This window comes from Colius striatus, chromosome 9, assembly GCF_028858725.1.
Source record: "Colius striatus isolate bColStr4 chromosome 9, bColStr4.1.hap1, whole genome shotgun sequence".
Classification (NCBI taxonomy): domain Eukaryota; kingdom Metazoa; phylum Chordata; class Aves; order Coliiformes; family Coliidae; genus Colius; species Colius striatus.
The window spans coordinates 577,311-604,870 of NC_084767.1; the positions used below are offsets into that span (position 1 = coordinate 577,311).

General features: G+C 52.0%; 1 protein-coding gene across 8 annotated transcripts; it reads right to left on the minus strand.

The window, feature by feature from the left end:
* Positions 1-308: 308 nt before the first annotated feature.
* LOC104561588 (LON peptidase N-terminal domain and RING finger protein 1) lies at positions 309-27,560 on the minus strand. Of its 8 annotated transcripts, none has more exons than XR_009819250.1 (13): positions 27,060-27,560; positions 23,293-23,411; positions 22,687-22,809; positions 21,828-21,959; positions 21,010-21,127; positions 20,147-20,240; positions 18,399-18,513; positions 17,653-17,774; positions 17,113-17,271; positions 15,588-15,750; positions 15,361-15,507; positions 6,860-6,946; positions 309-3,067 (listed from the first exon to the last, which is right to left on the minus strand). XR_009819250.1 is itself a non-coding variant. In XM_062002269.1 (13 exons), the coding sequence occupies exons 1-13, from the start codon at positions 27,448-27,450 to the stop codon at positions 3,021-3,023; spliced, it is 1,821 nt and encodes a 606-aa protein (XP_061858253.1). In that variant the 5' UTR covers positions 27,451-27,560; the 3' UTR covers positions 309-3,020. The 8 variants fall into 8 exon arrangements, 6 of the variants coding, with proteins under 6 accessions (XP_061858253.1, XP_061858254.1, XP_061858256.1 ...); XR_009819249.1 differs by having other exon boundaries at positions 309-4,912; XM_062002269.1 differs by having other exon boundaries at positions 6,860-6,950.

Genomic DNA, 27,560 nt, shown 5'->3' on the forward strand with positions numbered 1-27,560 from the left:
ATGACACAGATAATTACACATCTGCTGATCCTGAAAGCCTCCACAGTAAAAAAATGCCAGATTACAACAGAAGCACATCCCCGAGGAGTGCAGGTTGACAGTCAGATTCCGTTCAGGTCAAAGCACGAGAGTGTGTGTGTTTTCCTTTTTCTGAAGTTACAGTATTTAAAAGAATTTCTTCTTCTCCTTGGTTCTAAGGAGACAAAACTTCGCCTGACATTTTGGAATTGAGTCTAATGAAGTCTGTTTTCACTCCTTCTCCCATCCCCATTGAGGAAAGAAAACAAAAAAGAAAAGGCAAACACGTGTTATTTTGTCCTGACTCTTTAATCATAGGAATTAATGAACCTTTTTTTTTGTCTGAAATATATGGAATGAGTCAAACTACCCTGAAGAAATGACTGCAATAGCTGGATGTGTAAGACAGGCAGAATGAAGAGTCTGCAAACAAATTTGGGGAGGGAGAACGCTCTCAAGTGTTTCATAATTACTAAGATTCTTTTTTTAGTCCCGTTTACATTCAACTTTGCACATTAAAATCAAAACCGTGGTGTGCAATCAGGTGCAACAGCAATACACAAAATCTTATTAAGAGGAGCAACTGCAGAAGATGGGAGGATTTGGGATGGGAAAGGAGGAGCTTTGTGATGGAATTAGCACCTGCTGATTTCCACCCTTTCTAACAATAAACTGCTTGTGGAGAAATTTGATGGGGACCAACTGCCATCAGTTAACTATGCACTTGAGAAAAAGAATTGAAATGCAAAATGCAATGGCTCACAGCAATCTCCAAAATGTCCTGGCTCCACAGGTTTCCATCCAGTGGGCTGTGCCTTGCTGTGGTTTGGCACCATTCAAGGTCCTTCCCGCTCCTCTCTTTCACTCCCTGATGCTAATTGCTGTGGTTTCTTGCAAACCCTTACTCGAACGTAAATGCAAAAGAATCCTGAGCAGTCTGGCTGGATTGAACTATTGTGTCTGCATCTTTTCAGCCCTGCCAGTAACGCTCAAAATAAGAGAGTTAGACTTTAACCAGGTTTGCTGTCGGAATGGAAACAAGGATCAACTGATTACTGGTCTCAGGGAAGTCTCTCAGCTGACTGTGGTGCTTAAGCATTATCAGTCACTGCATATTAACAGCTGTAGGAATGAAAACTGTGTGTTGTCCTTCTTATAACAGAGGCAGAAATCCTGCACTCAGAGAAATCACTTGCTCAGATCACTCAGAAAAATAAGTGCCAAGGCAGAAATTTAATCTCTACCTGGGGATTATTTAAAATTCTCATGGCTGCCAGACAAATAGAAGGACCTGTTCAGAGAAAACCAACTTTCCTATGTCAATAGCCACAGCTGCTCCTATGGGCTAGCCTGCATCGTGCACCTTCCCTCAAACAGTGAGTCGTGAGAGCCCTCCTTGAACCCCAACATCAGTTATCTTTGGAAAGAGTCTTTCCAAAAGACAAATCAAGACTTGGACCCAGGGCCGAATCTGGGTTAAACCCCCAATCTCAAGAAGCTGAAACTGGCAGCTGTTGGACAGATGAATTATACTTGGTTGATTTCAATCCCAAATCTCAGTGGCCAGCTCTGCTGAGCACCCCTGAGGTGACCTGGATTCATTACTCTGTTCCCAGCAAAACTCTGGAGACTTTCAGATCGAGCAAAGTTAATGAGGCAGGAGTGCACTGCAGTGGGACTCTATACCTACTCAAACCCACACCTCAAACCCAGGGCTCAGACAGAGCAGGCTCCTCACCAGCACCTAGGGAGCTTAGTCTAGCACAAGCCCAGAAGCCTGGCCAGCCCGAGCCTGCTCAACAGCAGGATATTTTCCATCACATAAGAAAACATGTCCTGCAGAAAACAGAGGAATGAGAGCTTATCTCTGAGATATGTCATCTCCCCGTGCCACCTTCAGCTCAGTGTTATCGGGGAGCTGCCAGGGGACTCTGACCTTTGTGGGAAATGTGAAATCATTGCAGCTCTCATGTTGTTTCATATTCCTCATTGATTAGTTTCCACCTCCCTGGAGGCGAGAGGATTTGCCCGAGAGCCAGAGCTCAGCAGTACCCACTGCTGTGGTTGGTATTGAGCTTTTGAGAGGGAGGAAGCTGACAAAATAAAATGCAGCGAATTACTTTCAAAAGCAAAGACAAGGAAGCTGATAACTTTCAGTCTGTATGTTTTTCCTGACCTGGCCTAAATCCCACCATCGTTTCCATGAAGCTTTAATTCCCCCAGGCAGACCGACATTGACAGGTTACTTCAGGTCCAAACCACAGATTTCATTTGTTGCAACTGTAGAAATGTTATGTGGGCCTGTTTTGGGGGTGGGGGGAGGGTGCCAAGAATTAGGTGCAGTTGCTGTAGCCACCCAAGAGCAGACTTGTGGGTGCACCAGCCACGTGCCCTCACCAATGATGTGGGATGCCAGCGGCACGATGCTGTGTGCCAGCTCCCTGCCCCGCCGCCCTCCCTTGGACAGGACTTCCATCACCAGCAGGAAGAGCTGCTGATTCAACTGGCAGAAGTGAACCTGCTTTCAGGGAAAGAGTGGGCAGAAGCAGGGCACAGAGCTCAGGAGACCCAGTTTGTCACTGAGTGGGGGCCAGCGCGGTTCCCACCAGGATGTCTTGCTGCTCCAGGCCCAGAGCACTTTTCCTCACAGAAATCCACCCCTGTGCCAAGCTTGCTGAATGAAGCTGAGCCACTGTTGCTACAGGCTGTTTAATGGCCTCAAAGCTCATTTTGAAGAACTGCAAGTAGTAATCTCCCTCCCATCAGAATAGCCAAGAATAGCCATGTCTGGGCAGCTCTTGGTACTTGATAAATCTCTTCTTGGGCTCAGCCCCCCTGTCAAAGCTTCTTCCACAAAGCCTTGACTTGCCTCTTTCCACTGAGTCATGCACAGCACAGATAACTCGACTCCCAGGCTGTTTCTTCAGTCTCATTACATTTTAAAAGCCTCATCTGGTTGTTTTCATCCCCTGTGTCCAGCCAAGTACATGTTGGGATGTGGTTTATGAAGTCGGGTTCTTCAGCTCCTGCCAGGAATCCCAGTAACAGTCTGCAAAGGGGATGTGATGCTCAGCATATCCTGTGCCATGCTGGCTGTGCCACAGCTTTTGGCATCCGCAGAGGAGGAGCCCCGTTGCAGCAGCCAGTGCAGCTTTGCCCTGTCATTCCCTCCCTGGTCTGAAGCTTTCAGGATCTCTGGCATTTTCAAGCGGTTGTTATATCTTCCTAAACTGCCTCCCTCCCACGCTGCCCACCCACCCTTTCCTCCTTTGTGGTGTTCATTAACAGGGACCTCCCGCCCACGAGGCTGCAAAATCGCTGCCCTCAATTCTGCCAACAGCTACAGGGACGTGGAGAGGAAAAAGAAAAATGAGAGGCAAAGACAGAGCCGAAGACTGGTCATTGCTTTTGCAGTTTGAAGGGCTTTGTGCTATCCCGTGTCAGCTTAGGCCAGGTCAGTGTAATAATAGTAGTGGACAATGGAGAAATGCCGAGTATTAAGAAGTAGCTCTGAATTAATCTCAGCCTTATTTATTTATTTTTAAATACAGAAGTGCACCTTCTAGCTCCCTTATCTTTTTGGGTGCACCTGGAACTGTGAAAGCTTTAAACTTGCAAATCCAAAGCTTAAACAGAGTAAATACTTTTGCTTCAAACACTCCAAAATGGTTTAAAAAAAAGGAGAAAAATCCTGCTCTGTATTTGGCCTTTGGATATGTTGTGTGTGCAGAAGAGGAAGGTTTGGAGGAGATTATGGATTTGTACAGGAGTTGAAAAGCTTGTGCCTGCTTAGCAGCCTTCATTGCAATGCACACAGAAAGGAAAGAGCTGCCCTTCTTACGTGCCGGTGTGACCCTGGGCACTGCCCATCCCTCCATGCTGAAGGGTCCTGCTGCAACGTGGGCACTGGGGATGGATGTCCCTCAAGGCTATTCAATATCTTTTAAAATTGCTTTTTACACATCTCTTTTTCCACCTCAGAATAAAACTTGCCTTCCTCCTACTGCAGTTATTCGTGGCAGCTTTATAAAGTAGCCAGGAAGAATCATTTTTTCCCCCTTTATTCCTGGATCCTTCAAAACTCTAAAAAAATATATATCTATTCATGTTCCTAGAAAAGCAATAGTGATGTCAGTGAGTCAGAGTGATGTCAGGAGTGGTCATGCAGGCAGCCCACTAACTGATCCCTGAGGGATCCCCTCGGGTCTGTGCTCCAAAGGAGCCTGGAAGCGGCAGAGCGGGGAACCGCGTCCTGCCAGCAGCGCCCGAGGTGCCTGTCAGCAGAGGCTGCTCTGCCAGCCCAGCTTCCCAACCCACTGCTAAAGAGCTCTGACAGCACACACCAGCTGCAGCCAGGAGTTGGCACCAGCCTAATGACCCTATCTGCATCCCATGCTGTGGCCACACACTCCAGCCCCACCAGCCACAACGTTGCTGTGCAGCAGAGAGTGCAGCCAGGGGCACGGTGAAGGGGCTGAGACCGTGAGTTAAAGCCTGGCCAGAGGCATAAGAACAACTTAAGCCATTTCCCAGAGGCAGACACAAAGGGGGACAGACAGGCTAAATCCCATTTCTCTGATAGACATAAGTTTTCCAGCCCTTTGGGAACACAACTGAGTAGTTCTGTCAGTAGTCAGGCATTTCCCTCTGCTTGGGGCTGTCTGCCATGGGATGTTATCACCTCTTGGTCTGAGCTGGGACCTAGGAACCAAGAACGGGATTTTCCCAGCATCTGGGGTACACCATGCCATCTGAGCCTAGAGAAGACTAAGGGAGGACCCCATTAACACTTATAAGTATCTAAAGGGTGGATGTCAGGAGGATGGGGCAACACTGTTTCTGATGAGGCAACACTTTTTCTGCTGTCTCCAGTGACAGGGCTAGGAGAGATAAGCTGGAAGACAAAAAGTTTCACTTAAACACAAGGAAAAACTTCTTTGCTATGCAGGTGAGGGAGCCCTGGCCCAGGCTGCCCAGGGAGGGTGTGGAGTCTCCTTCTCTGGAGGTTTCCAAATCCACCTTGACACGTTCCTGTGTGACCTGATCTAGGTGACCCTCCTTTAGCAAGGGATTGGGCTAGAAGATCTTTAGAGGTCTCTTCCAACCCTCACCATTCTATGAGTCTATGGTTCCTCAAAATTTACTTTGACAAGGGTCTTTCAAGCATTCCAGGGTCACAAAGAGGATTTGTGTCCATCTTTCAGTTGTTTGTGGCAAAACAGGGCACTGCATATAAGAAAAAGAAGAGCAGCAGCAGCAATTTGCTGACCTGTTAATAAAAGTCCATGAGGAGATGCCTCCATTCAGTCCTGGATACTTTTTCCATTTACATCATGCTCCCCAAAGTACCTGGTGGCTGGCCATAACCAGGGAGCAAACCTGCCCAGAGGACGGAGCTCAGGGGCACTTGAGTTTTATATGAGTGAGAAATCCTAACGTAAGAGGCTTTAAGGCTAAAGCACCTGTTTTTGAGGTGTCTTTTGGAGTTCAAGGGCACTTTAGAGTATCTCCATTTCCCAGCTTTTTCTCAGGAAGAAAAGACAAGTGCTCACATGCCTTCTGCAGATTCAAAAAGCAAGAAGCCAGAAAGGGCTTCCAATCTACTCATATTGATTTTATTTCTTTCCAGCCTTGACTTTTACAGCACTCTCCAGTTTGGGCAGCTCATATTTCAGTGTTTGGGGTTAGCTGGCAGGTTTTCAGTTTCCATCAGTGGACCAAAGTGGATGGTTATCCCCAGGCACCTGAGAGTGCCCAAAAGAGCCAGAGGAAGTCTGGAGGATGGAGCTGGGTGGCACTATCCTTGCAGCAGAGAGAACCAAGAGGGACAGCCACACCATGATACAGCCCCACCTGCTGCTTTTCAGTAATCACCCAATTGAACTGAATTTTTTCCCTCCTCTTTCCTTTTTCACTGTTAAGATTTATGGGGAGGAAGGTGCCCAGCTGCATCTGAGTGCAATAAACCTCTTGTGGCTGGTAAAAACCAAAGAGCTATTCTTCCAGCTTGTTAGCAGTCAGGAAGATGGAAGGAAGTGGGAGGAATTCGGAGGGTGAGGGTTTCTAATGGCTCACTCGTCACTGCCGAACCCAGCGCTATTTATGGTGCAATTATCACCGCAGACAGACTCCTTTATCATCCAGCCAATATTGTGGGTAGAAATCCTATTGCAGCCCAACCACTCCATACATCATCTGGGCACAGGCAACGGGCAGGTGAAGAGGTTCACTTGCACAGAACACATTGCCAGCCAATGCTTGTCCCTGGCACCCCTGCCCACCCTGTGTTTCCGACCAAGGAAGAGACTGCCGTCCTTCTGCCCTCCCAGTAGTGCCCAGTACAGTGGGAGGAGGTGAGGATCATGTAGGGCTGTTCTACACAGCAATGCCAACAAGGTTTCCCACAGGAATCTACTCCTGTTGAGGCATGAGGGATGATTTTTGTCTTACTAGGAACACAAACACTAAGCCAGTAATGAATCTACTGGACTGAGGATGGCTCAGGGCAGCAGGAGAGGTAGAGGGATCTGCAGAGAAGTGACAGGAAGTTTCGAACCCTCTATGGTTTCATAAATGAGCCATAGGGTAGAAGAGAGGGAATCAAGTGCCTTACACTCTGGTCGTGTGCCTGAAACACAGGTTCCCTGGGGCTCTTCATCCCCCCCAGCTCCGGTGCAGCCTCCTCAGCACCTGCCTAGCCCCATTGCCTGAGCTGTTGCTGCAACCATTGTCCTCAAGGAGTCATCTTGGGTGGGCAGCACTTTGGAATTTTCTTTATTCTTTCTTTCTCTTCCCCAAGTTTCTGTTTTCTCTAGGGAGGAAAATGCACCTTTCTCCTTACTTTGTGTTGAAGTTCCTCTCAAAGTTTGGTGACGCTTCTCCACGAGGCTGGATGGTCTCAACAGAAACTGCTGCACAGCCCACTCATCTGTCTGGTTTGAGACAAGATTAGAGCAGAACAGGTCATGGACAACACCAGTGAAGCCAGGTTTCCTCTTAAACACCTCTCTTGAAAAAAGACTCTGACAAAGATTCTCTGGTGTCTAATAAGGGTTGAGCATCCCCTTCCCCTCTCCACTGGCAGATGCATTTCTCTCCTCTATCTCATTCTGTTTTCACAGACCTTGTCAGGACTTCGATATATCTGGAAGCCTTTTCCTCTGTGTCAAACGTGGGTGGTACTGGGCAGCTGCTAGTGGGAACCAGCAAGAACAAACGCAAAGCTGCTGAGTCACGTAGCCTAATTTTCCTGGAGAATCAGACTAAACTCTCACCCACGCCTCTGTTTCCATTGCCAGAGCAGAGCTGAGATGCATCCCGGTCTCCACCATCTCCCCTTTTTCATTACACAGAGCTGGGCTGCACTTATTAAGGGAAGAGCCTTAGTGCTTGCAAGGAGTGAAATTCTTGAAGCATAGAAGCTAAAGCAACCATTGCTTGCACTGCCTGTTTACCTTCTAATTGTCACTGACTCCTGCCTTTTCACGTTCCCGGTGCTTGAAAAGGGAAGAGCAGATCTAGGCAATGTAATTTAATACCCCAAACATACTGGCTTAATTGCAATCCCCATAAGCCAGCCACACAAAACTCTAAACAAATTCGATTAATTTATTTCAATTTGCACAAGTCTCCCTCTCAGACCGTAATTAATGGAGGGAAACAATTAAGGTAAACACAGCACAGCTGAGAGAGCTGTCCTTGCTAAAAGTCACATTTTATTTTAATAATGCTCTATTTATATAAGATCTGTACTTTTAAACAAGTTTCCCGTTTCCTTGATGTTTAATCAGTCTGGTAAATATTTCTCCTGGGCTGAAATTGTTTTGTGAAACCACAGAATCACAGAATGGTAGGGGTTGGAAAGGACCTCTAAAGATCACCTAGTCCAAGCCCCTGCAACAGCAGGTTCACCTCCATCAGGTCACACAGGAACGTGTCCAGGAAATGATGTCTCTCTTCATCACTGTGCCATCCAGAGACATGGTTGGACCTGGATCCTGCCATGGCAGGGGCTGGACAGAGCGGTGCTGGGGTTAATCCTGCACTTTCTGCCCTGTGCTCAGCCTCAGGTGTGTCACTGTCACAAGACAGGGGACAGTCACACACTAGGGGGGGGTTAATTCCTGCTCCAGGTGCATCTCAGAGGGCTGAAAGATGGTCCTGAAAATCCATTGCATCACTGGTGTGATGGGCCCAAATGGGTTTTATAAAGCCTATAGGAAAAGCCTGTCTCAGTAAATCTGTTTACTATAGGTGTAAATGACCTATGGTCATGCAGAGACAGCTCTGCCTGACGTATTTTCACAGGTTTCCTGCTCCTTCTCGGACCAGGGCCAGCTTTGCACTGTTCCCATGTGCAGCACAGCCTGGGGACGCGCCACTGAGACACCCAAAATGCCACCAAACAGGAGGCAAAGCCATTTGTACAGCTGCTGCTTGATTTCTGCTCTGGGTTACATTCAGCACATCACCATCCCAAGGGAGGTGGTGGAGTCACCATCCCTGGAGATATTCCAAAGTCACGAGCCCAGGTGCTGAGGGATATGTGATGGGCTTGGTAGTGTGAGGTTTGTGGTTGGACTTAGTGATCTTAAAGGTCTTTTCCAACCAAGCAATTCTATGATCCTGTGATGACTCTGCTCTGCCCCCTACAAACAGCAAACACAGCCTGGCCAGAGGAAGGGATGGGGCCGTCTCTTCAGGGGAGTGGGCAATTGCTACTCCAACCTCTCCAGCAGCGGGTTTTGAGTTGCTTTTTTTCATCACTTGTCGTTATCCATCTTTGAACACATCCCATGGGTGAGTTTTCCTTGAAAGCGATGGCACACCTGTCTTCATCGCTTTCCTTTATATTTTTTTAAACAAGCAGGAGCAACACGGCCAGTCTTTCACTGCACCAGGAGGTATTGCTAAACACGGGAACAGAAAATACGTGCTGCTTTTCTCCCTTTTCTTCCCACCCTCATTAACCTTAACATATACTGTGCTCCTCTTCCAGTGCAAGTGTGGCTTTGCTGGAGGAGAAGACGCTAGTTTAAAGGATCTTGTGTTGATTTTTCACTATCTCGAGTACCAGCTGGTCTGATTAGTTTGGAAATGCGCCATTTGTTAAAGAAAGACGAGGCACAGCCTGACACCTGCTGTATTAATTACTTGCCTCTTTAGCTAATTGCTTGCCCACACTATTAGGTGAGGGAAGTTGCCATTGATGTCTCAAGTTGAAGGTGCCAAACAGGAAGGAAGAAAGGAAATGGTGGTTTTGGAGAGGAGGTTGGAGGAGCTGCGGGATGCTCTTTGGGATGGGGGGGCAGGGACAGTGCTCATTCTGGTTTACACCTCCCCAGGGATGTAAAATCCAGGAGCAGGATACATCCCAGCAGAAGGAAACAAATCTGAGAGCAGAAAGCAAAGTGCAGCAGTGCAGGTGGGATGGACCTCGTGTGCTACAAGGCTGGACAACTCACCTCCCCTCATGCCTCAGGTGCCACCCAGTAGCCTATGCAGAGACGGGCCCATCTCCTCACAGCTCTGGCTGCTGATTTGTGTGTGAAACTGCTATGCACGCTACCACTGAGGCTGGGGCAGGGAGGCTGGAAATGCCTGTAGCTGCCAGACCCAGCCACGCCAGGCAGGACCAGATCTGGCCTCTCCGTGGGCTCATGATAGACGACAGAGTGAAGCACGAGACCTGGCAGCCAGCGAAGGAGCTGAGTCTGCCCTGAGTCCTCTGTGTCCCCACAGACAGTGAGGTCACAGCAGCCTGCGTCCAAAAGCTGCCCAAAATGGGCCTTGAAGAGTAGAGCATCCCAGGAGAGGATGGTTTGGTGGGAACTGGTAACAAGCCCAGCTTCCACCTCACAGTCCCACCTGCTGGGACTCCCTTGCTCATGTGCACGTTTGGGGCAGGGTTGAGAATCCCTCACAACTGCCTCCATCCAGATCCCAGCTGCTCACTGAAGCAGCCCATCATCCCAGTGAGTCTGCAAGGTGCCAGGTCTGCTTTTGCAAAGGGCTATGGGACTCTGTTATGCCACATGCCACACAGCTAGGACATGAAGTTGCCTTATCTCCCACCTTTGAGCCAAGGCTGTGACCAGCAGGGAGAATGGGGAGGAGAACAACCTCCTCCTCTGCTCCAGCCCCAAGAGGACACATAAGACCTCCTGGCCAGAGTGGAGAAAGGATCTCCAAGAAGAGACTGTGCACCCACAACAGAGGCGGCCTCAAGCCACGCAATGCACTTGGTCCCCAGCCTCACTGTGCTGATGGAGAGCTCAGGCAGCCCAGCCCTACCCACTGTGTGGAATCAGGGCTGGTTTGAGGGCTGGGGGAGTGTAAAGCACAGCTCAGGCTCAGGCAGTGGCAGATGCTGCATATTCACTCTACTGTGCCTCCCTCCTCACCCGCACTCAGCCTCTTCCTGACATCTAGTGGGAGCAGAACAATACAGCAAAGGGATCCAGCACCAGCTCTGCACTCCAGACACACAGACAGGCATTAGCCATGTGGCTGGGCACAAGGCTTGGGCTGCCAGAGCCACCAAAGGGGCTGGCATTGGTCACATCACACAGCTGCACTTCACCAGAGCATGGCTGTTTCTGTAGAGAATTGCTGGGGGGTGAAATTCAAGGAAAAAGTCTTCATGAAGCTGGTTATTAATGGCCTGGCAGAGACCCTGCTCCGAGGCATGGGATCTCTAGGGTTATCCACCATCGCAGATGACGTGAGCCTTCTGCCTCCTAAAGCCTCCTGCCTCTCTCCTAAAGCTGTTCCAGGTTTGCAGGCAGGGTGCAAAGCAGAGCTGGGCAGAAGTTCCCTTCTTGCCCTTGGGTTTGTGGCATCTTTGGGAGGCAGAGCAAAGAGGTGAGGTAGGAACAACGGACAGATGAGAGCTGTCCCAGGAGGACATCCCCATGCTTGGAGTTGAAGACCATTCGCTCTCCATTCAGAGACATCTTCTCATCTTCAAGCCCATACATGTCTCCCTGGATTGTTACACATCCCTACTGAAGGCAAAACTGTTCCCAGCTCAAGGCCCTCTGCCCCTGACTGCAAAGGTGAGACAAGCACAGATGCTCTCCACAGCATTTGAGGGACAGACACCCTCCAGGGTCATCTCACATTAGTCAGCATCTATACCAGACAGGTAATCTGGTTCTCATCCCTCCCCAAAGCCTTTAGCTGCAATGGCAGGCAGGAGCTTGTCCCTCCTGCCTTAGCTCACATGCTCACCTTCTGCAAGCAAAAGCACTTTATTTTGTTCTCTTGTTGCCATCTACCTTTGTGTTCACTGTGCCCATCTAACTTGCTGTCTGAAGGCCAAGGTGTCACGTCTCCATGTACCCCTAAAACCCAAGCACTTTAATCAATGAGCAGCTAAAAGTTAAGCACCAGCAACAAAACAATGACAAAAGTCTTTATTTCAGTGTCCAGGAAGAAAAATTAATTCAAAGAGCAAAGATACTAACACAAACCCCAAAGGCACTCCAAGAAAACCAGAGGGATGTGCACAAGCCCCTTCCCAATGCAGCCAGGCAGATGTGGCTCTGGTCCCTGGCTCTGCCCCAGTGCAGGGGTCCTGCATCTCCCCCTGCCTCTCCCTTGCTGCAGGGACTCACCTGCCCAGGGAACTCCTGCCTGGGGAACAGGCAGCTCGGGGCATAGGTGAGGGGCTTGGGGGAGGGTGTCACTGGGTGAGCTCACATTGACCCTGTAGAAAAGAAAGGCACTTCCCAAACTTCAGGGATGTCCTGCCACCTGCACACTCTCACCCCAGGACTGCAAGATGTCCCTCCATTGCTTACCTCTGCCCACTCCAACCCAGCATCCCAGGGGTATAGCCCCTTGACAGAAGTCACGGTGACCCAGAAAGTGGGGGAGGACATTGCTCAAAGGTAGAGGAGCAGATTCAACTTTGAGTTGCCCTCAGTTGCCCTGTGCTCTCACTATGGTCCCTGGGGCACAAGACCTCTCCCTGAATGTCACTCCAGGGAGGCACTTTGCTGGAGAGGAGGAGCTGAGACTTCTTGCTCCTGGAGGGAGCAGGATGGGGAAAGGCAGTAGCCCTGGGCAAGGGACCACTCAAGAGCTGTGTCCAGAGCCTCCTGCCTGGGCTCAGCTCAGCAACCTGTGCAGGAAGGAGCAATGTCACCCCAACCTGATTTTCTCTCCCACACACACATCCAACAGCCCACTGAGTCCATAGATGGTGTGTGGAGCCTTTGGGAAAGGCAAGGATAAAATTCTGGAAGCAATGTTAGTCTAACAACTCCCTAAGTGAGTATCACTCCTAAAATTCAGCCCAAAGCCACTGAAATTATGGATGATCCCAAACCTTCAGGATTTCCAGGGCAGAAAGTTTGGACTGTCCAGAGGGATACTCTTTTCCCTGTGTCTAAACACAAGCAGCAGCCAGGCACTTGCAGACAGGCACTTGCTCCCTGATGCAGGGCTCACAGCCTCAGTCCCTGGTCCTGCCCCCTCCCTGGCTTTCTGGAGGTTCAGTTCCCTTTGACATCACTCTGTGCTCTTTTGGAGGATGCTGAACCATTCTGGGCCTCAGATGCAAGGATCCAGTCTCAGCTCAGATCCTGATTTTCTCCTGAGGAGGCAGAAACTTCACAAGAAACACTGAACATGGGAAAACTGCACTATTCAGGGAGCTGGAAGTCTCACAAAGTGACTTCCAGGCTTAACTCCCTCACAGCACCGACTCCTTCCAGACCTCAGGTCCAACTCTGAAACCTGAACCTAGATGGGTTTGTGAACAGCAGCCTTTAGGTGGAGGAAAAAGCACCAACACTGCCCAATCCCCATTCCCATGGCACTTCATGGCAGTGAAGCTGACAGGCAGAGAAGTGGCCAGCAGGCTCCAGTGCAGCCCTGGCCTGGGCACGCAGCCGGCGAGCTTGGCACAGTGAACACGGCAGAGCACCACACACTGCAGTAGGAAGAGGTCCTGACACAGGCATGTTCAGACAGCAGCATCCCCTCTGTGTGGCCACGGAGGTGGTTATGAGCAGCACTGGGGCAGGCTTCAGGTTGTTTAATTTAACCTTTCTTCCCGTTTGAATAGAAATGAAGTCAAAACTTGTAAGTAGAGGCAGAGCCATTAGCTGCCAGAGCTGGGGAAAGCCATTGGGAGCTCTCTGCCCCCCAGTGCCACCTCTCCCAAGCCTGAAAATCTGTCACACGGAACATGCCCATCTACCAAAAATCCTACGCTGGCTTTCCAAGAGGAAGAGGGGATCCTGGCACTGTCACAGCATCACAATCACAGAATGGAAAGGACCTTCAGAGATCATCTACTCCAACCTCCCTGCTCAAAGCAGCTCCACCTAAATCAGGTCACACAAGAACACGTCCAGGCAGGTTCTGAAAACCTCCTGAGAAGGAGACCCCACAACCCCCCGGGGCAGCCTGTTTTCTTAGGTTTAAACAGAACTTTTTGTGTTCCAGCTTCTTTCAATTACCCCTTGTCCCGTCACCAGATACAACAGAAAAAAGTGACGGCCCAAGCTCCTGACCATGTAGGTATTTGCAAATATTAATGAGAAGCCCCCTCAGTCTCCCCTTCTCCAGACTAAACAGCTCCAGTTCCCACAGCCTTTCCTCATACAAAAGATGCTCCAGTCCCCTGATCATCTTGGTGCCCTGTGCTGGACTCTCTCCAGTGGTTCCCTGTCCCTCTGCAGCTGAGGAGCCCAGAACTGGACACGGGACTCCAGATGAGGCCTCAGCAGGGCAGCGTAGAGGGGAAGGAGAACCTCCCCAAATCTCTGCACTAAGATGAGTCCTCCTTAGCACTGAAGACACACAGAAAGTGTGTTTAGTTCCTGAGATGTGACCCAGGTCTCCATCCCAGGCCCCCTCCTCCAGCACAGCCACATCACTGAGCAGCTCCCAAAAGTGGCTTGGATGGTGTGGTGTGGCTGCCGCACCGAGCTGGGCAGAGGATGCCCAGCCCATCGCTAAGATCACTTTCAGGGGGAGCAAAACCACGAAGCAACACACAGAGAAAGCCCGAGGGGCTGGAGGTGTCCCCTGCAGAGGCCCGGGGGGCTCAGACGGGGCCGCGCTGGGGCGGGGGCGCGGGGGGCGGCTGCTGCAGCAGAGCCGTGAGGATGCGCTGCAGCTGCGTCAGGCGCGCGCGCAGAGACGTGCTGGAGAAGAGGTTCAGCTGGTAGGATGGGTCAAGGGGCAGGATGGAGATGAGCCACCAGCACCACGTTGGGCCGTCTGCTGAAGCCTGGAGGGGAGAGAGGGAGAGAACCACCCCCCGAGTCACCGCGAGGTGAATGCCTGGCCTTCGGGCAGCATCGCTGAGGGGAAGCAGGTGCTGTTGTCAGGATGGCAATGCCAGCTTTGGCTAACGTGTTCCTCTGTACAATAAACTCATTTCATTTCCAGACTAGCATTCCCCAGGGAGTCTCCAGACATAGATGTGTCTGGGAAAAAGTCTGCACTAAAGAGACAAAGACATACCGTGTGTGTTTCCTTGTTTAAGGCAACGCTTTTCGTGAGCTGGGGACAAGTCCTGCGTGGTTGGTGTCTTTGGGGCATTTGCTTTATCACCTCTCAAGAGGCAAGACCCAATCACTGGGCAGTGCTTTTGTAAACCAGCTTTTTTAAAACCCAAGCCAAACTAAGAGGGAAATGCTCGATTCAGATGAAGGAGGAGAAGTTATTGTGCAATTCTGAGCGCAGCATTGATGCAACTGCTGGCCAGGAGAGCCTCAGCCAGAGACAGCCTGCGAGAGCATATTTGTAACCATCCAGGCCAGAAAAGGCTCCTAAAAGGAGTGAAAACTAGATTTAGGGATTTGGGTGGGTTTTTTTTCTACAGGATCTGAACTTGTCAGAGCAGTTTCATAGGCAAAGTGAATCCTGCCCCCTTAGCATCTCTATGACAATCTCAAAGGCCATCTCAAAGGAACATAATGAGAAAGGAGACCACAGAGTTGCTGAGCTGTGGGGGTTCGTTTCTTTGCCCATTTGTTTGGGCTTTTTTTCCCAAACATTTTCAAATCCAGACAGTTCAGTTTCTTGCTTCTCATTTAGGAAGAGACTCCAGGGAAGCTTTTAAAATTCAGTGCTCAGTTTCCAAGAACAGTTTAAAACTATAAAGAAACATTAAACAGTTTTAACAAAGAAGCCCTACCATCTCTCTGGGAGACAGAAGGCAGAACTGGTAACGGGAGTGAAAAACAGGGCTTGCTTTGTTCATCTTTGTGGAGGAGCTGAGCGGGGAAGCAGCGTGGTTAGCGCAAGGGAACGGGCACTGCTTCAGAGGCTTTCTTGGTACCCTCTCTATTCACAGCATCCCTTTCCTTGAGACATTACCTGGATATCCTCTTCCTTCTCTGGCAGGGGCCCATGCTGCACCAAGATGTGCCTGGAAGCAAGGTCTCCGTGCTCACAGAACCGCTGAGCCAGGCGGTAGGTGCTTTCATGCAGGCACTGCAGCTCCTGCAGCTCCTCTCCAGCCACCTGTGCGGAGGGATAAAGAAGGTGGGTGTCCATGAAGCATCCCACCACAGCAGGGGCTTTTGCCCTGGCCTTGCCCTCACCTTTTTGTCTTCCAGGTACTCAATGTCGGCGGTGTTGTAGCCGTCCCTGTGTCCACGGCTCAGCACCCGGAACCGCCGCCGGCCGATGGTGTCTACCAGGGACCTGCCATCCGGCAGCAGCTCGATCCGACGGATCTCCAGCACGCAGCCGTAGTCAGCAAAGCTGGAGGCAGCCAGGGAGAGAAAAGAGAGGCTCAGCTGGGATGCCAGTGCTGAGAGACCTACTTCTCCTGGAGGCATGACCTTCAAAGCCCAGAACAAGCTGGCTGGGGATGAGGCAAATTCAGAGATTCACTCAACACCATTGAGTTACCTCTTGCTGCTAAGAGGGCAGGGAACAGAGAGCACACTGTCCACACCCCCTTGGATCTGCCTTATGCTAAATAACTTAGGGCTTCATACTGTCCTGATGCCTAGTGGTTCTGAAGGCACCACTCCTTGCAGAGACATCCTCCCAAAGCCCAGAAAACGTTACTTATTTCATTTCACTTGAACGGGACTGGAGCACAGGAAGGATGTGTCATGCAAATCCAGTTCTGGGCCCCTCACTACAAGAAAGACACTGAGGTGCTGTAGTGTGCCCAGAGATGGACAACAAAGCTCATGAAGGGTCTGGAGCACAAGTCTGACGAGGAGCAGATGAGAGACCTGGGGCCGTTTAGCCTGAAGAAGGCGTCTGAGGGGAGACGTGATCACTCTCTACAGCTATCAGAAAGGAGGCTGTAGCGAGGTGGGGGTCAGTCTCTTTTCCCAAGTAACAAGTGACAGGACAAGAGCAAATGGCCTCAAATTGCACCAGGGGAGGTTTAGATTGGAGATCAGGAAGAACTTTTTCCCTGAGAGGGTTGCTAAGCAGTGGAACAGGCTGCTCAGGGAGGTGGTGGAGTCGCCATCCCTGGAGATATTTAAAAGCTGTGTAGCTGAGGTGCTGAGGGACATGGGTTAGTGGTGGGCTTGGCAGTGTGAGGTTAGTGGTTGGACTCAATGATATTTAAGGGCTTTAACAACCAAAATGATACTATGATACAGGTATTTATCAGAGTACTTGGGTTAGGAGCCTGGAGACTGAGCCCATCTGCGATCTGGAGGTGCCACAGGAATACAAGGGTGGCCACACCGCAGCAAACACAAACCAATGTTCTCTCACAGCTTGTTAAGGACAGAATGTGAGAAATATGGCAGTTGTCAAGTGCTCACTAAGAGGAGGTGAAGGTCACAGACAGGGAACCGTGGAGTTCAGAGACCTTCTGAGCCAGAAGCTGCTTCCAGACCACCATATTTAACAGCCACTCCTTGCTCTGTCCAGCTCCAGCCCTGGCCTCATCCCTTGCCTGAGATGGCACAATGCCAGGAGGCAGTGAGATCGCATTTCCCTCTGCTGTGTGGGGAACACGCCACCTCCCTGCTGATTCTATCGACGGGATGCAGTGGGATAGGAAATTGCATCTAGTTCCTCCTCTCTGAAGTACTCAGTTCAGACATTTGGGGCAGACAGGGACAAACCAGGCCATGCTCAGGAGCTCACCTCTTCCCACTCTCGTATATGCACATGCCAAAGCTCCTGGTGCCGGTCTCCTGGCAGCGCCGGATCATGAGGCGGTAGCGAGGCTCGAAGACGTGCAAAGGGCAGGCGACGCCTGGGAAGGACATTGTGCATACGAAGATGGGGATGTTCTTGGTCAGGCTGAGGGACAGGAGGAGAGACCACAATGAAACCAACCAGAGCAAATCCCATCCCAAGGGCTCTGCTTCAGCTGCTGCCCCAAACCAGATGTATTCAACAAGTGATGGTCCAGCAGAGAACACCACCAAAGCTTCCACTTGGCTCATCAAGAGTCCAAGGACAGACTCAGCCCACAAAACAGCTCCTTGAAGAGATGTTCCCTCATCCCCAGATGCCCCATAGGTCCCACCTGCACCCACCCAGCAGTCCTACAAGTGAGACAGACATCCCTTGAGCAACCCCAAGCTAGAGCAATGGTGTGTCATGTGGACAGCCTCCCCGGAGCCAGGCTCAGCCCCTGTGCACCCACACATGCACACACCAGAGCAGGGCCCTGCTTACTTGGAGAGCTCTGCCATCTCAGCCCGGTGCAGCTCCCGGCGCTCAGCCAGCTGTGCAGGGAAGGTGGCCACCATGATGTCCTGCAGCAGCACGGTGGGGCTGTAGCTTCCAGCCTTCAAGTACTAAAAGAAATTAGACCCAGAAATAGGTTGGAGTAGAGCAGAGGGGGAGCCCTGAGGCCCTGACGGGCTCTGAATCACGTTCACTTTTATTGGAGCTGAGGGTAATTTTAGACCAGAGAAAGTCAGGGATAAAACCTATCGGGGGATGTCAAGCCATTGAGCAGGATGGGATGTCAGCTCCACCGAGACCTCCAGACACAGCTCAGACTCAGGGCACGTCCAATGCAGCGTCCTGTCTCTGACAGTGATGCAGCCCTTGTATGACAACCTAATTTCCCTGATGGTCTCATCTGAATCCCTTTTCATTAAAGATTAAATCAAATCTCCAGGCTAGCAGGTTTTTCATCCATTTCCATTTTTAAAAGTAATTAGCATTTGCTTCTTTCTTTCTCTCTCAATCTTGTTTACAATCTCACTAAATCACTGTGGCATCTTGCGGAAATTAATCTCTTGGTCCTCATTACCAACTGTCTGGTCGTTCCCACACGAGCAGAGCTGATGCCACCGTGCCAGGGAGCTGCTAACATGAGAGAATCACACCTTCCCACCCCAGGCCCGGGCACGCAGCTGCAACCGCTCCCCAGCCCTCCCTCAAGCTCCCTCCCGCAGAACACAGGCCCTCACCTCTCTCAGGCTCTGTTTGCAGAGGGGGCAGCTGGGCCGGTGGTCCAGGCAGCGCTCGAGGCACTCCTTGCAGAAGGTGTGTCCGCACGGCGTCGTCACCGGCTCGAAGAACATCCTGCAAGGGGATCGAGTCAATGGGCTGCACAGAGGGGCACAGGGGAAGGAGCACAGGAGACTTCACAGAGCCTCTGCTCACAGGCCTGCGTGCCCTTGACCCTGACGTTCCCCAGGCCTGGCTCAGCACTCTGTTTTGGAAACCCCAGTTGGTGTCAGCCCCACGATGCAGAGGTCCCACAAAGCACTCAGGGACTTGCAGAGGTCCGGTCTGGTCCTGCAAGGCTTGAGTAGGTCGGGGTGAGCAAAGCCATTCTATCCCCAGCTTTGTACCTATATCTTCCTTGAATTACTTTGCTGAAAGCAAGAGGTTTTGCTTCCGTCGGGAACAAGACATTTCCCAGGCATCCTACCGTTTCAAGGGAAATCTGCTGCCTTCATCAGCATTCTGCAGTGAAGACAGCAATGCTGCAGGCACGTGATGCCACAGAAAGCTAACTCACATGGTGTCTTCCAAGCCCTGGCAGCCCTGCCTAGGCAACTCACCTTCACTAAAGCTGCATTGGCTAAGCTCTGCTCAAAACTCCTGTTAATTAAATGCAAAGGTTACTAACTGGCTTCTTCCTTTAATTACAAGTCTGGACTCAGACTTGCAGGATGATGTAAGATGAGAACTGTCCCAGGCCTAAGCAGTGCTGCCCATCCCTTGGGTTCCCCATAGGCCCCATCAGTACATACATTGCACCTTTTGGTGCTGGCAAGGCTGCAGTTCCTCACCTTCCAGACAGGTTTCCACAGTGGTGTGTAACCCAAAAGGCAGTGATGGGTAAGTGCTTCCATTTCCCCCGCTCCCAGAGCACAGTTGACTGCAAGCACTGGGATTGCTCACAGGTATCTCCAGGACCAGAAATGGAATGAAAATCTCAGGAAAGCTCTGCTATCACTGAACCCTGACCCCTCCTGAACATAATGTTTTGCTACTCTCAGAAGAGACCTAAATTCACTTTATTCAGATCACATAGAGCCTTAAACTCTCTCTCCCCAGTGTCACTCTGCTGTGCCATGCCCAGACCTGGAAAAAGCTGACGTACAGGAGACCTTCACCATCATGCACATCTGGTGGTGCAACACCCAACTCTCTGCCAGTAGCTGCTTGCACAACTGTTCCAGATCCTGGGACATGCCAGAAATAACAGTCTGGTTTCAGCATGTCCTATGGCTGCACACAGCCCTTCCCTAGCCCTGGGTCAGCAGACACGGGCTCTAACTGGTCCCCAATTCCAACTTGGGGCACAGAGCTCAGAAATGCTCCCCTCTGGGTTTGCAATACCCCCATCACAGATGGTGTTTCCCTGGGGCAACACCTTCCTGTGCCAACCTTCAGTTACAAAGCACAACCACTGTATTCAGTCTTTGCCCCCACTGAACATGCCCACCTCCACACCAATGTCCCAGGCAATGCAGACCTAATGATGCTGTGGGCCGAGACAGGGTGACCTGAGCTCTCAAGAGTCTGGCAGAGCAAACCACATCTCTCTCTCCCCCTCTTATCTCTTATCTATACTGAAACCTACGTTTCAGCAGCACTGGAGACTGAGTTTGCTATTAAGATGTGAAGAAACATCCACACCAGGAAAAAAAACCCAGCAGGTGCTAGTTCTTCATCCTAAAAGCTCCCCTGACAGAGAACTCACCGTATGCAGAGGGAGCACTCCAAGTCAGATATGCTCAGCAGCTCCCCGAGGCGTGGCTGGGTGCACTTTGCTCCTGCTGTTTCCTCTTTGTTATCTAGTGATAAAAACAGAAGGAAAGAGAAGACAAACTCCCATGTCAATACTGAAAATTAATCTTTGGTTTGTGACCTTGTTCTGTGGTGTAAGTAGTTAACTGCTGCACAAAACGCTTCGAAAGTTAAAACCAAAAGCACTGGGAAATGTGACTTAAACCCCTCTATTACCCATCTGTGTTCATCCTTAGCTTTTAAACCAGTAGGTCTCACGGTACTTGGTAGAGGAAGGTGGTATCTCCCTACCTCCTTTTGCAGGCAGGGAAATTGAGGCACTGGGAGGTGAACTGACCTAAGAATGCCTCAGGACTCTGGAGACCTGTCATGAGTCATTAGCACTGCTTTATGCAAACTCAGGTATGTGGCAGCCATTTGGCTGGAAGCTCACAACAAGTGAATGCCAATGGAGGAACTGCTTCTCATCATGTCCTTCTCAAGGGAATTTACTAAATCTAAACTCATGGGAATGAAAGGAAGCCTGTCCCTGACTCCACACAGGGAACAAGTGTTGTCTGGCTTTAGAAAGAACTTTTTTGCCAAGCTGGATTCAAAAGTTTGTGTAAGTTCACTGACTCCACACAGGAAGACCAGACCCTCTTCAAATGAGTGAGAGGCAGCAAACGTGCTGCCCAGAGCTGCCCATCCTGTGCCCCTGGGACATCTGCTTGCTGAGCTGGCACACGGTGCAAACACTAAGTTTTCAGTGCCAAAATGGATTTGAAACGAGTGTTTTGCATGAGACGAGATTTTGGTACCTTTGATGACACTCACCTACCACCCTCTCTGCTGCAGTCTCCAGCTCCTGCTGCTGCCCCAGCTGGGAAAGGGTCCCCTGGATGAGCTCAGACCCAGCATCCCCTCCGCCATCTGCTGGCTTTCCCTCCTCATCCTAGGCACAGCAAAGACAAAATCAAGCCCAAAATCTCCCTTTGCATGCACAGCCCCATCTGTCCTACCAAGCCTGATGGCACCAGGAGGCTTTCTGGTGTGTTGCAGTATGGTACCACCCTGCATCTGCAAGACAGCAGATGACATTCCTGTTCATCGCATGGTTAAAACACGGCTTTCCTCTGTCCAGGTGTACCACCTGGAATTTGGGTGTATCTGAGACCACTGTCTTTGGTTTTCCCTCTCTCCAAACCTGACACATTCATCTTCAGGAGGCAAAGAGCTTTCCTTAACTGCTGCTAGAGGTCTAAATGTTCTCAAATGTGGCCTTTGGATTAAAAAAAAACCCAAAACATTAAAACAGACATTTTCTATTATTTTCTAAGTGCTGTGTGACTTGGGTCTTTTAATCACAACGAGAGTCTAAAACCCTACCAGAAGTATTGCAGAGTAAAACTGGGAGAGGAAGGGAGACAGAAAGAGTTTCCCCAGTCTCGACAGCACCAACTCTCCTGGTGTCTTTGCTCTCCCACCCTCCATTACCTGCAGCTTCTCATCCCAGCATGCAACCATGTGCATGTAGGTCCTGTAGAGCCTCCCCTTATCATACCTCCTTTCCCATCATTGAAAACACCCAATTTGGGATGTCCCAAAGGGACATTAAGTCCCACTGCAGACTCGGATCACACAGGCTCTCTTACCTGAGCTTGTGTGGAAGCTGATGGGAGTCTAGTGCTCCCTCCACTGACCTGGGGACCAGTCAGGCCCCAGTGAGCATCTCCCAGGTGCGTAGCAGCCTTGTATGGCTGAGGAGCATCCTCTCCCATGAGGATCTGCAAGGAGAACACAGGGATCGGGGGCACTGGAAGAAGGAAGCAGGGAGATGTCTGGGCTTCCAGGCTCCCTCTTTCCCCAAAGTTGCCTCATGCTCACCACAGGGCACCTCAGGATCACTTGTTTCAGTGCTAGCTGAGCTTTCTGTCAAAACATTGCCTTAGCAGCATGTAAGGAAGAAAGCATCATGAGGCAGTGAATAAAATGGTGTATTATAAGGGCTGGGAGCCATATTCTCCATCACCCATAAAGGGCAGGACGGGAGTGAGCTGTGGAGGGGGACAAGGTCATTCCCCATTCCCCTGCCTTCTCCCTCCTGGAGGGCAAGTGCCCATTCACGGTTCAAAGTCCCCATGCCAGAAACACTGCTGGAGGCCCCACCAATGATGGTGATTTTGGTAGACTGGCCTGAAATCACCTGCTGAAAAGACACTGGCAGTTTTCAGATGGCTGCTTAGTCTCAAAGCCCAGCTCAGGACATATCAGCATCTAAATCAGGCAAAACCTGAGACCTGAAGATACAAACTGAGGAAGGGAAGTTCTCTTCACAGGTGAACCTGCATCGGAGCAATGGGGAGGCTTTTGGATCAGGCCCAAACTTGCCTTGATCCTTGATCTGCTGGCCAGAGCAGCGTGACCGTGACGGATACGAGTCCTTCAGAGGACAAAGGCCTCTCCCTGTGCGATGCAAGAGCACAGGACCCCATCACATAACAGCCCACACACCTTCTCCATCTCTCTCCGAGCAGGGTGGAAATGAGGACTGAGGGTCAGGCAGTGCTCCCACGCCAACAGGGCTTCAGCTCTCTGTCCCATCTCCAGAAGCACCTTCCCTTTCATGAAGAAGCCCTGCAGAGCAAAAAAAAACCTGTGGTGACTACGTAACAGTGAACAACTGAGCACACGCCCCTTCAGCTCCCTCCAAGCCTCCTGCCTGCTCCCACCCCAGGCCAAAGCACCCAGACACATCACTGCTCTCATGCTCAGCTGCAGGTTCACCTGCAGTCAGGTGCCCATTAAACAGGGCTCTCCCAAAATGCAGCAGTTGCAAAAGCCAAGCAAACAAACCCTACGGAGACCTAGAGAAAGAGTCAGGGGCTTCTGTCTTTGAAGCCACGAAACTACTGCCAGCGAGTGCTTCACAAATCAGCCAGCAAGGTCCCAAGCCTGATTCCTCCAAGGCCAGCTCAGCAGCTCAGGACCTACACCTTCCTGGGCCTGGCAAGTGTATTTCCAAGCAGGATGAATCCAATGGCTAGAAGAAACCAGGAACGGGAGAAACTGCTGCCAGAGAGTAGGATTTGGCTCCAAGTGCAGCCAGCCAACGCTCACCTCATGCTCTGCAGGCTCAGCCCTGCACACAGCATCCAGGTCCTCCAGGGCCCGCCGGTGCTGCCCCAGCGCTGCCAACGCCTCTGCCCGGCACAGCCGCAGGGAGCTTGAGTCCGGGGCTGCAAAGAGAAATGTCATCACTCCTGTCATCGGGCCACAGGGAAGCCACGAGGCTGGATGAGCCCGGGGAGATGCCACCACAGGGGGACAGCCCCTGCAGCACCGCCCCAGGCTGACCATGGCCAGCACCCACGATCCTCTTCAGCAGGAGTCACTGGCCTCACAGGCCTTTCAAGGAAGTTATTTTCCCTAAATACCTAGTTTTAAACTCTTTGAGGGTCTTTGTTTTTCCCTATATTCCCCCAACAAGGAGCCTCACCACTGTCCCGAGGCTCAGCCATGCTGGGATCTGGGTTCTCATCCATCCTTTTGGGATGCAGCTGCACCATACTCGCAGTTCCTACAGGGACTGTTGCCACAGTGATTCACCCAGCAGAGCCACAACAACACAAGCCTGCAGCTACAGACACCTGAATTCCTAAAGGCTGCCGCTGACCTCCTGAGCCAGAGGGGAAATCTGGAGGTGCATGCAAGGATTTGCCCCCACCACGTGACAGGATTTCCAGGTATGAGAAAACGCTGAGATTTCCCAAAACGGGGGAACTGAGCATCCAGTGTCTCATCAGTGAGATGTCACTGATGGGAGCTCAGTGGTGGGGGACACAGCTCCCACAGGCACTGCTGGCCCTGACACCCCAAGCATCACTCCTGCCTGTTCCTAAACAACTGGCAGTGAGACTTTCTTCTCTCCTGCCTCAGCAGCACCCCAAAAGCCAACGCTGATGGAGTAACCATGTGTGGTAACATTTGTGGGTTTGAACTGCAGAGGTTCCCAGACCCACCCCGTTATATCACAGCTTGCCATGCAGGTGACCTACATCCAGTGCTGTGCTAGCTTTCTAGCTAAGGCAACAGGTCTGTGGACCCAGCCCTGCTGTTCCCCAACGCTGAGCATGGCAAACAGCTGCCGAGAGCTAGAGTTGGGGACCCACTGCTCCCTGGCTCCTTTGAGGAGGCCTCCAGTGCCACACAGGTCCCCCCTGGCTCCTGGCTCCCCACAGCATGATGGTAGGACCCGCACAGGTAGCACAGGTGGTGGCCCTGCACGATGCTGGCTCTGAGGCCAACCTTGTATCATGAATTACTCCTTTCCCTCTGCCCTGCCCTGGTGAGGCCTCATCTGCTGTACCGTGCCCAGTTCTGGGTTCCCCAGCTCAAGCGAGACAGGGAACTTCTGGAGAGAGTCCAGCGGAGGGCTACCAAGACAATCAGGAGATTGGGACATTCTTCTTATGAGGAAAGGCTGCAGGATCTGGGGCTGTTGAGCTGAGAAAAGGGAAGACTGAGAGAGGACTTCATTAACACTTATAAGTACCTAAAGCAAACAGCCTTTCCTCCTGCCCTGGTTCAAACACCATGCAGACGCAGCTCTGCCTGGGAAGTGCAGGTCTGGACCAGCAGCCCTGTGCCAGCCCAGTGCAGGAGGCTGGCATCTGCCCACACGCCTGCCTGTCCCCCCAGGACCATGCTCAGGTGCCCACCCATCTGCTGGCATCTCTTATCACAGACGAGGAAACTGCCACAGCTATTACCTCCTTGTGCCCTGCATGGAGCACAGGGAGACCTTGCTCTGTACCTGGTGCCAACTGTAACGCAGAGAGCAGCAGAGCCTAGCTGCTCCTGCAACAAGGGCCACACTGGCTACTCTTCTTGAGTGCAACACCCAACCCTTTAGAGCTCATTTTTATCTACAATGTTAGTCAGGACCTCGGGGTTAGAGTCAGGGAACGTGGGAACGTGCTGCTTAGTACACCATCCCCCAAGCATGCACCCAGAGATGAAATATTCCAGTCCCTAACAACAGGTAGGAAAGAATAAATGGGTACAAAGTCTAGAGGTTTATTTATTTCCATGTGGGGGAAACCCATCTGAACATTTGCACAGCCCAGCAATAAAGCACCCGACTGGGCGAAAGACAGATGTGTAAAACAAGCCTATGAGTTGTGCGTTTCTGTTCTGCTTCAGCTATTTTTGATCTATGATATCATTAGACATCAGGGACGTACGCCAGCTGGCGGCCCCGCGGCCGGCGAGTGACTGACGGTGCTCCCCAGCCTCCAGGCACAGGAGGCCTCCTGTGTTACGCCTTGCAGCGTTTCTTTTTCTTTTGGTGGGTTTTTTTTTTTGCTCACTTAGAAAAACAGCTGATAAAATGTTGACAATTTCTTTTCTCCCAAGCAAAAAGAGCTGCTCCGTGGGCTGGGCTGAGCACTGCAAATTGGCATGCACTACAAGACTGAACCACAAAATACCACCTCCAAACATTCTCCCGTGTGGAACATTTACCAGTGGTTGGGTTTGAAAGCGAAGGGCAGCCTGTAAGGGGCTGTGCAGCCAGAAAGCAGCATGCAGGAGTTGGAAAACACGTCCGGAAAGCACCGCCCACATGGCTGAGCCCGAGCTGCACAGCAAGCGCCGGTTTATTGGAGCTGCAGCTGTGATTGCAATTTCCTCGTTGCCCTAAGCCAGACTTCCCCTGTCCTTCGGGGAATGGAGCATACAGGGAAGACAGAGGACAGGGCTCGTGCTATTTCCTCTTTATACTCAGAGGCTTTTTAAAGAGAGATGTACACCCCAATCAGACAGGAGCCTGGCAATAAGGACAACCGCAGGAGAGACCCGTTGCACGTGCCTCTGTGCTGGAGCGCAGGAGACGGGACGAGTGGATGCTTCGGGAGGTTGCATAAAGGGACCTGCTTTCTGCTGCCAGTGCCAGGACCGGCCAGCCCGCTTAGCCCTTCAGCTCCAGGCATATGCTGAACCTCTGGCACTTGTCTCACAGCGGGCGATGAATAAGTGTCTGCACCGTGGGAGGAGAGCTGGCTGCTGTCATAGAAACACCGGCAGAGAAAGGACCTTCTGCCTCCACTACCCCAACCCCCTGCTTCAGACACATTATATAACCCCTTTTATTTAAGCATTATTGTTCAAGAAATCCACTTACAACCACACATTAAAGCAGACCAACCCCTCCCCGGGCCCGATCCGGACCCTGCAGGCAATTGTCTGGCCAGAGCCGGCCGCAGATGGGGGCCGAGTGGGGGGCGTGGGCGGCACACAGGACACCCTGCCCTGTGCCACGGGGCTGGTGCAGGAGCTTGGCCAAGGCTGTGTCCTCGCTGGGCTCTGGGGGAAAGGACACGTCTGTCCCAGACTGGAAACGTCCCAACCCCTGTACATAACGGCCACCTCCCTGGGCAAAGCTCTTCGTATGACCCTGCCAGGACAGAAGATGCACGAAGCTGTTGGCAGCTGCTCGCTAACACCAGAAGCGTGTGGCCGACGAGACTCGGGCTGTGTGTCCTGCCCTGCCTGCAGCCCTGGCACCCAGGATGCGCAGCGGGGCTTACCCGGCCACTTGCCCGCTCCCATCACCCTGGGACACCTGTGGACGTGGGAGAAATGCCCAGCAGCTGGATCCCCCTGTCCCCATTCCTTCCAGCGCCTGCAGCACGCCGGGTGTCCCAGCTCTGCGCCGTGCAGGCTCGGAGGGCCCCGAGGTGCTGGGACAAAGTGACCCACGCGGGTCCCCGCCGGCTCCACAAGCACAGCCTGCGCACCGCGGTCTCGGCTGCGGGGCTGCCTCGCACCCGGAGCCCGCACCCCCCGCCCCTCCCCGCCAGCTCCTTGGGCCCGGCGGTGCTTACCCAGCTCGACCCCTTTCTGAGCCATCCTCAGCGCTTCCCTCGCGGCGCCGCGTGCGACACACTCCCGGACGCGTGTCACCAGCCAGGCCACCCGGCTCTCCGGCTCCACGCACTTCTCCAGGAGCCCGCAGAGCACCACGTTGCACCTCAGCCCCCCGACGCCCAGCAGCTTCAGCCCGTCCTGGCACAGCGGGCAGCGGGAGGGCACGGCCCCCGCGAGGCACGGCTTGCAGAACGAGTGGCCGCAGGAGACGGTCACCGGCTCCCTGAGGAGCAGGAGGCAGCACGGGCAGCGCAGCACGTCCAAGCCCCCGCTGCCGGGACCGAGGGGCCGCCGGACGGGGTTCATCCCCCGCGGAGGGGAGGCCGGGCTGGGGGGACCGCGGTCCATGGCGTCAGCTGCAAGCCGGCGCGGGGGAGCTGCCCCTTAGGTGCCCGCACGCCCCGCCCGCTGCCGGGCCCCCGCGCATCGCCCCGCTCCGCTCCGCCTCGGCCCGTCCT

What these genes read in the sequence shown, in the direction of transcription:
- LOC104561588 (XM_062002267.1), bottom strand. Translation starts at nt 27,450, where the DNA reads ATGGACCGCGGTCCCCCCAGCCCGGCCTCCCCTCCGCGGGGGATGAAC. An exon ending in TGCAGCAGAGAGGGTGGTAG is followed by an intron (nt 20,241 to 21,009) that starts GTGAGTGTCATC and finishes TTTTATCACTAG; the next exon opens with ATAACAAAGAGGAAACAGCA. An exon ending in GAGTGCTCCCTCTGCATACG is followed by an intron (nt 18,514 to 20,146) that starts GTGAGTTCTCTG and finishes ATCCCCTTGCAG; the next exon opens with GATGTTCTTCGAGCCGGTGA.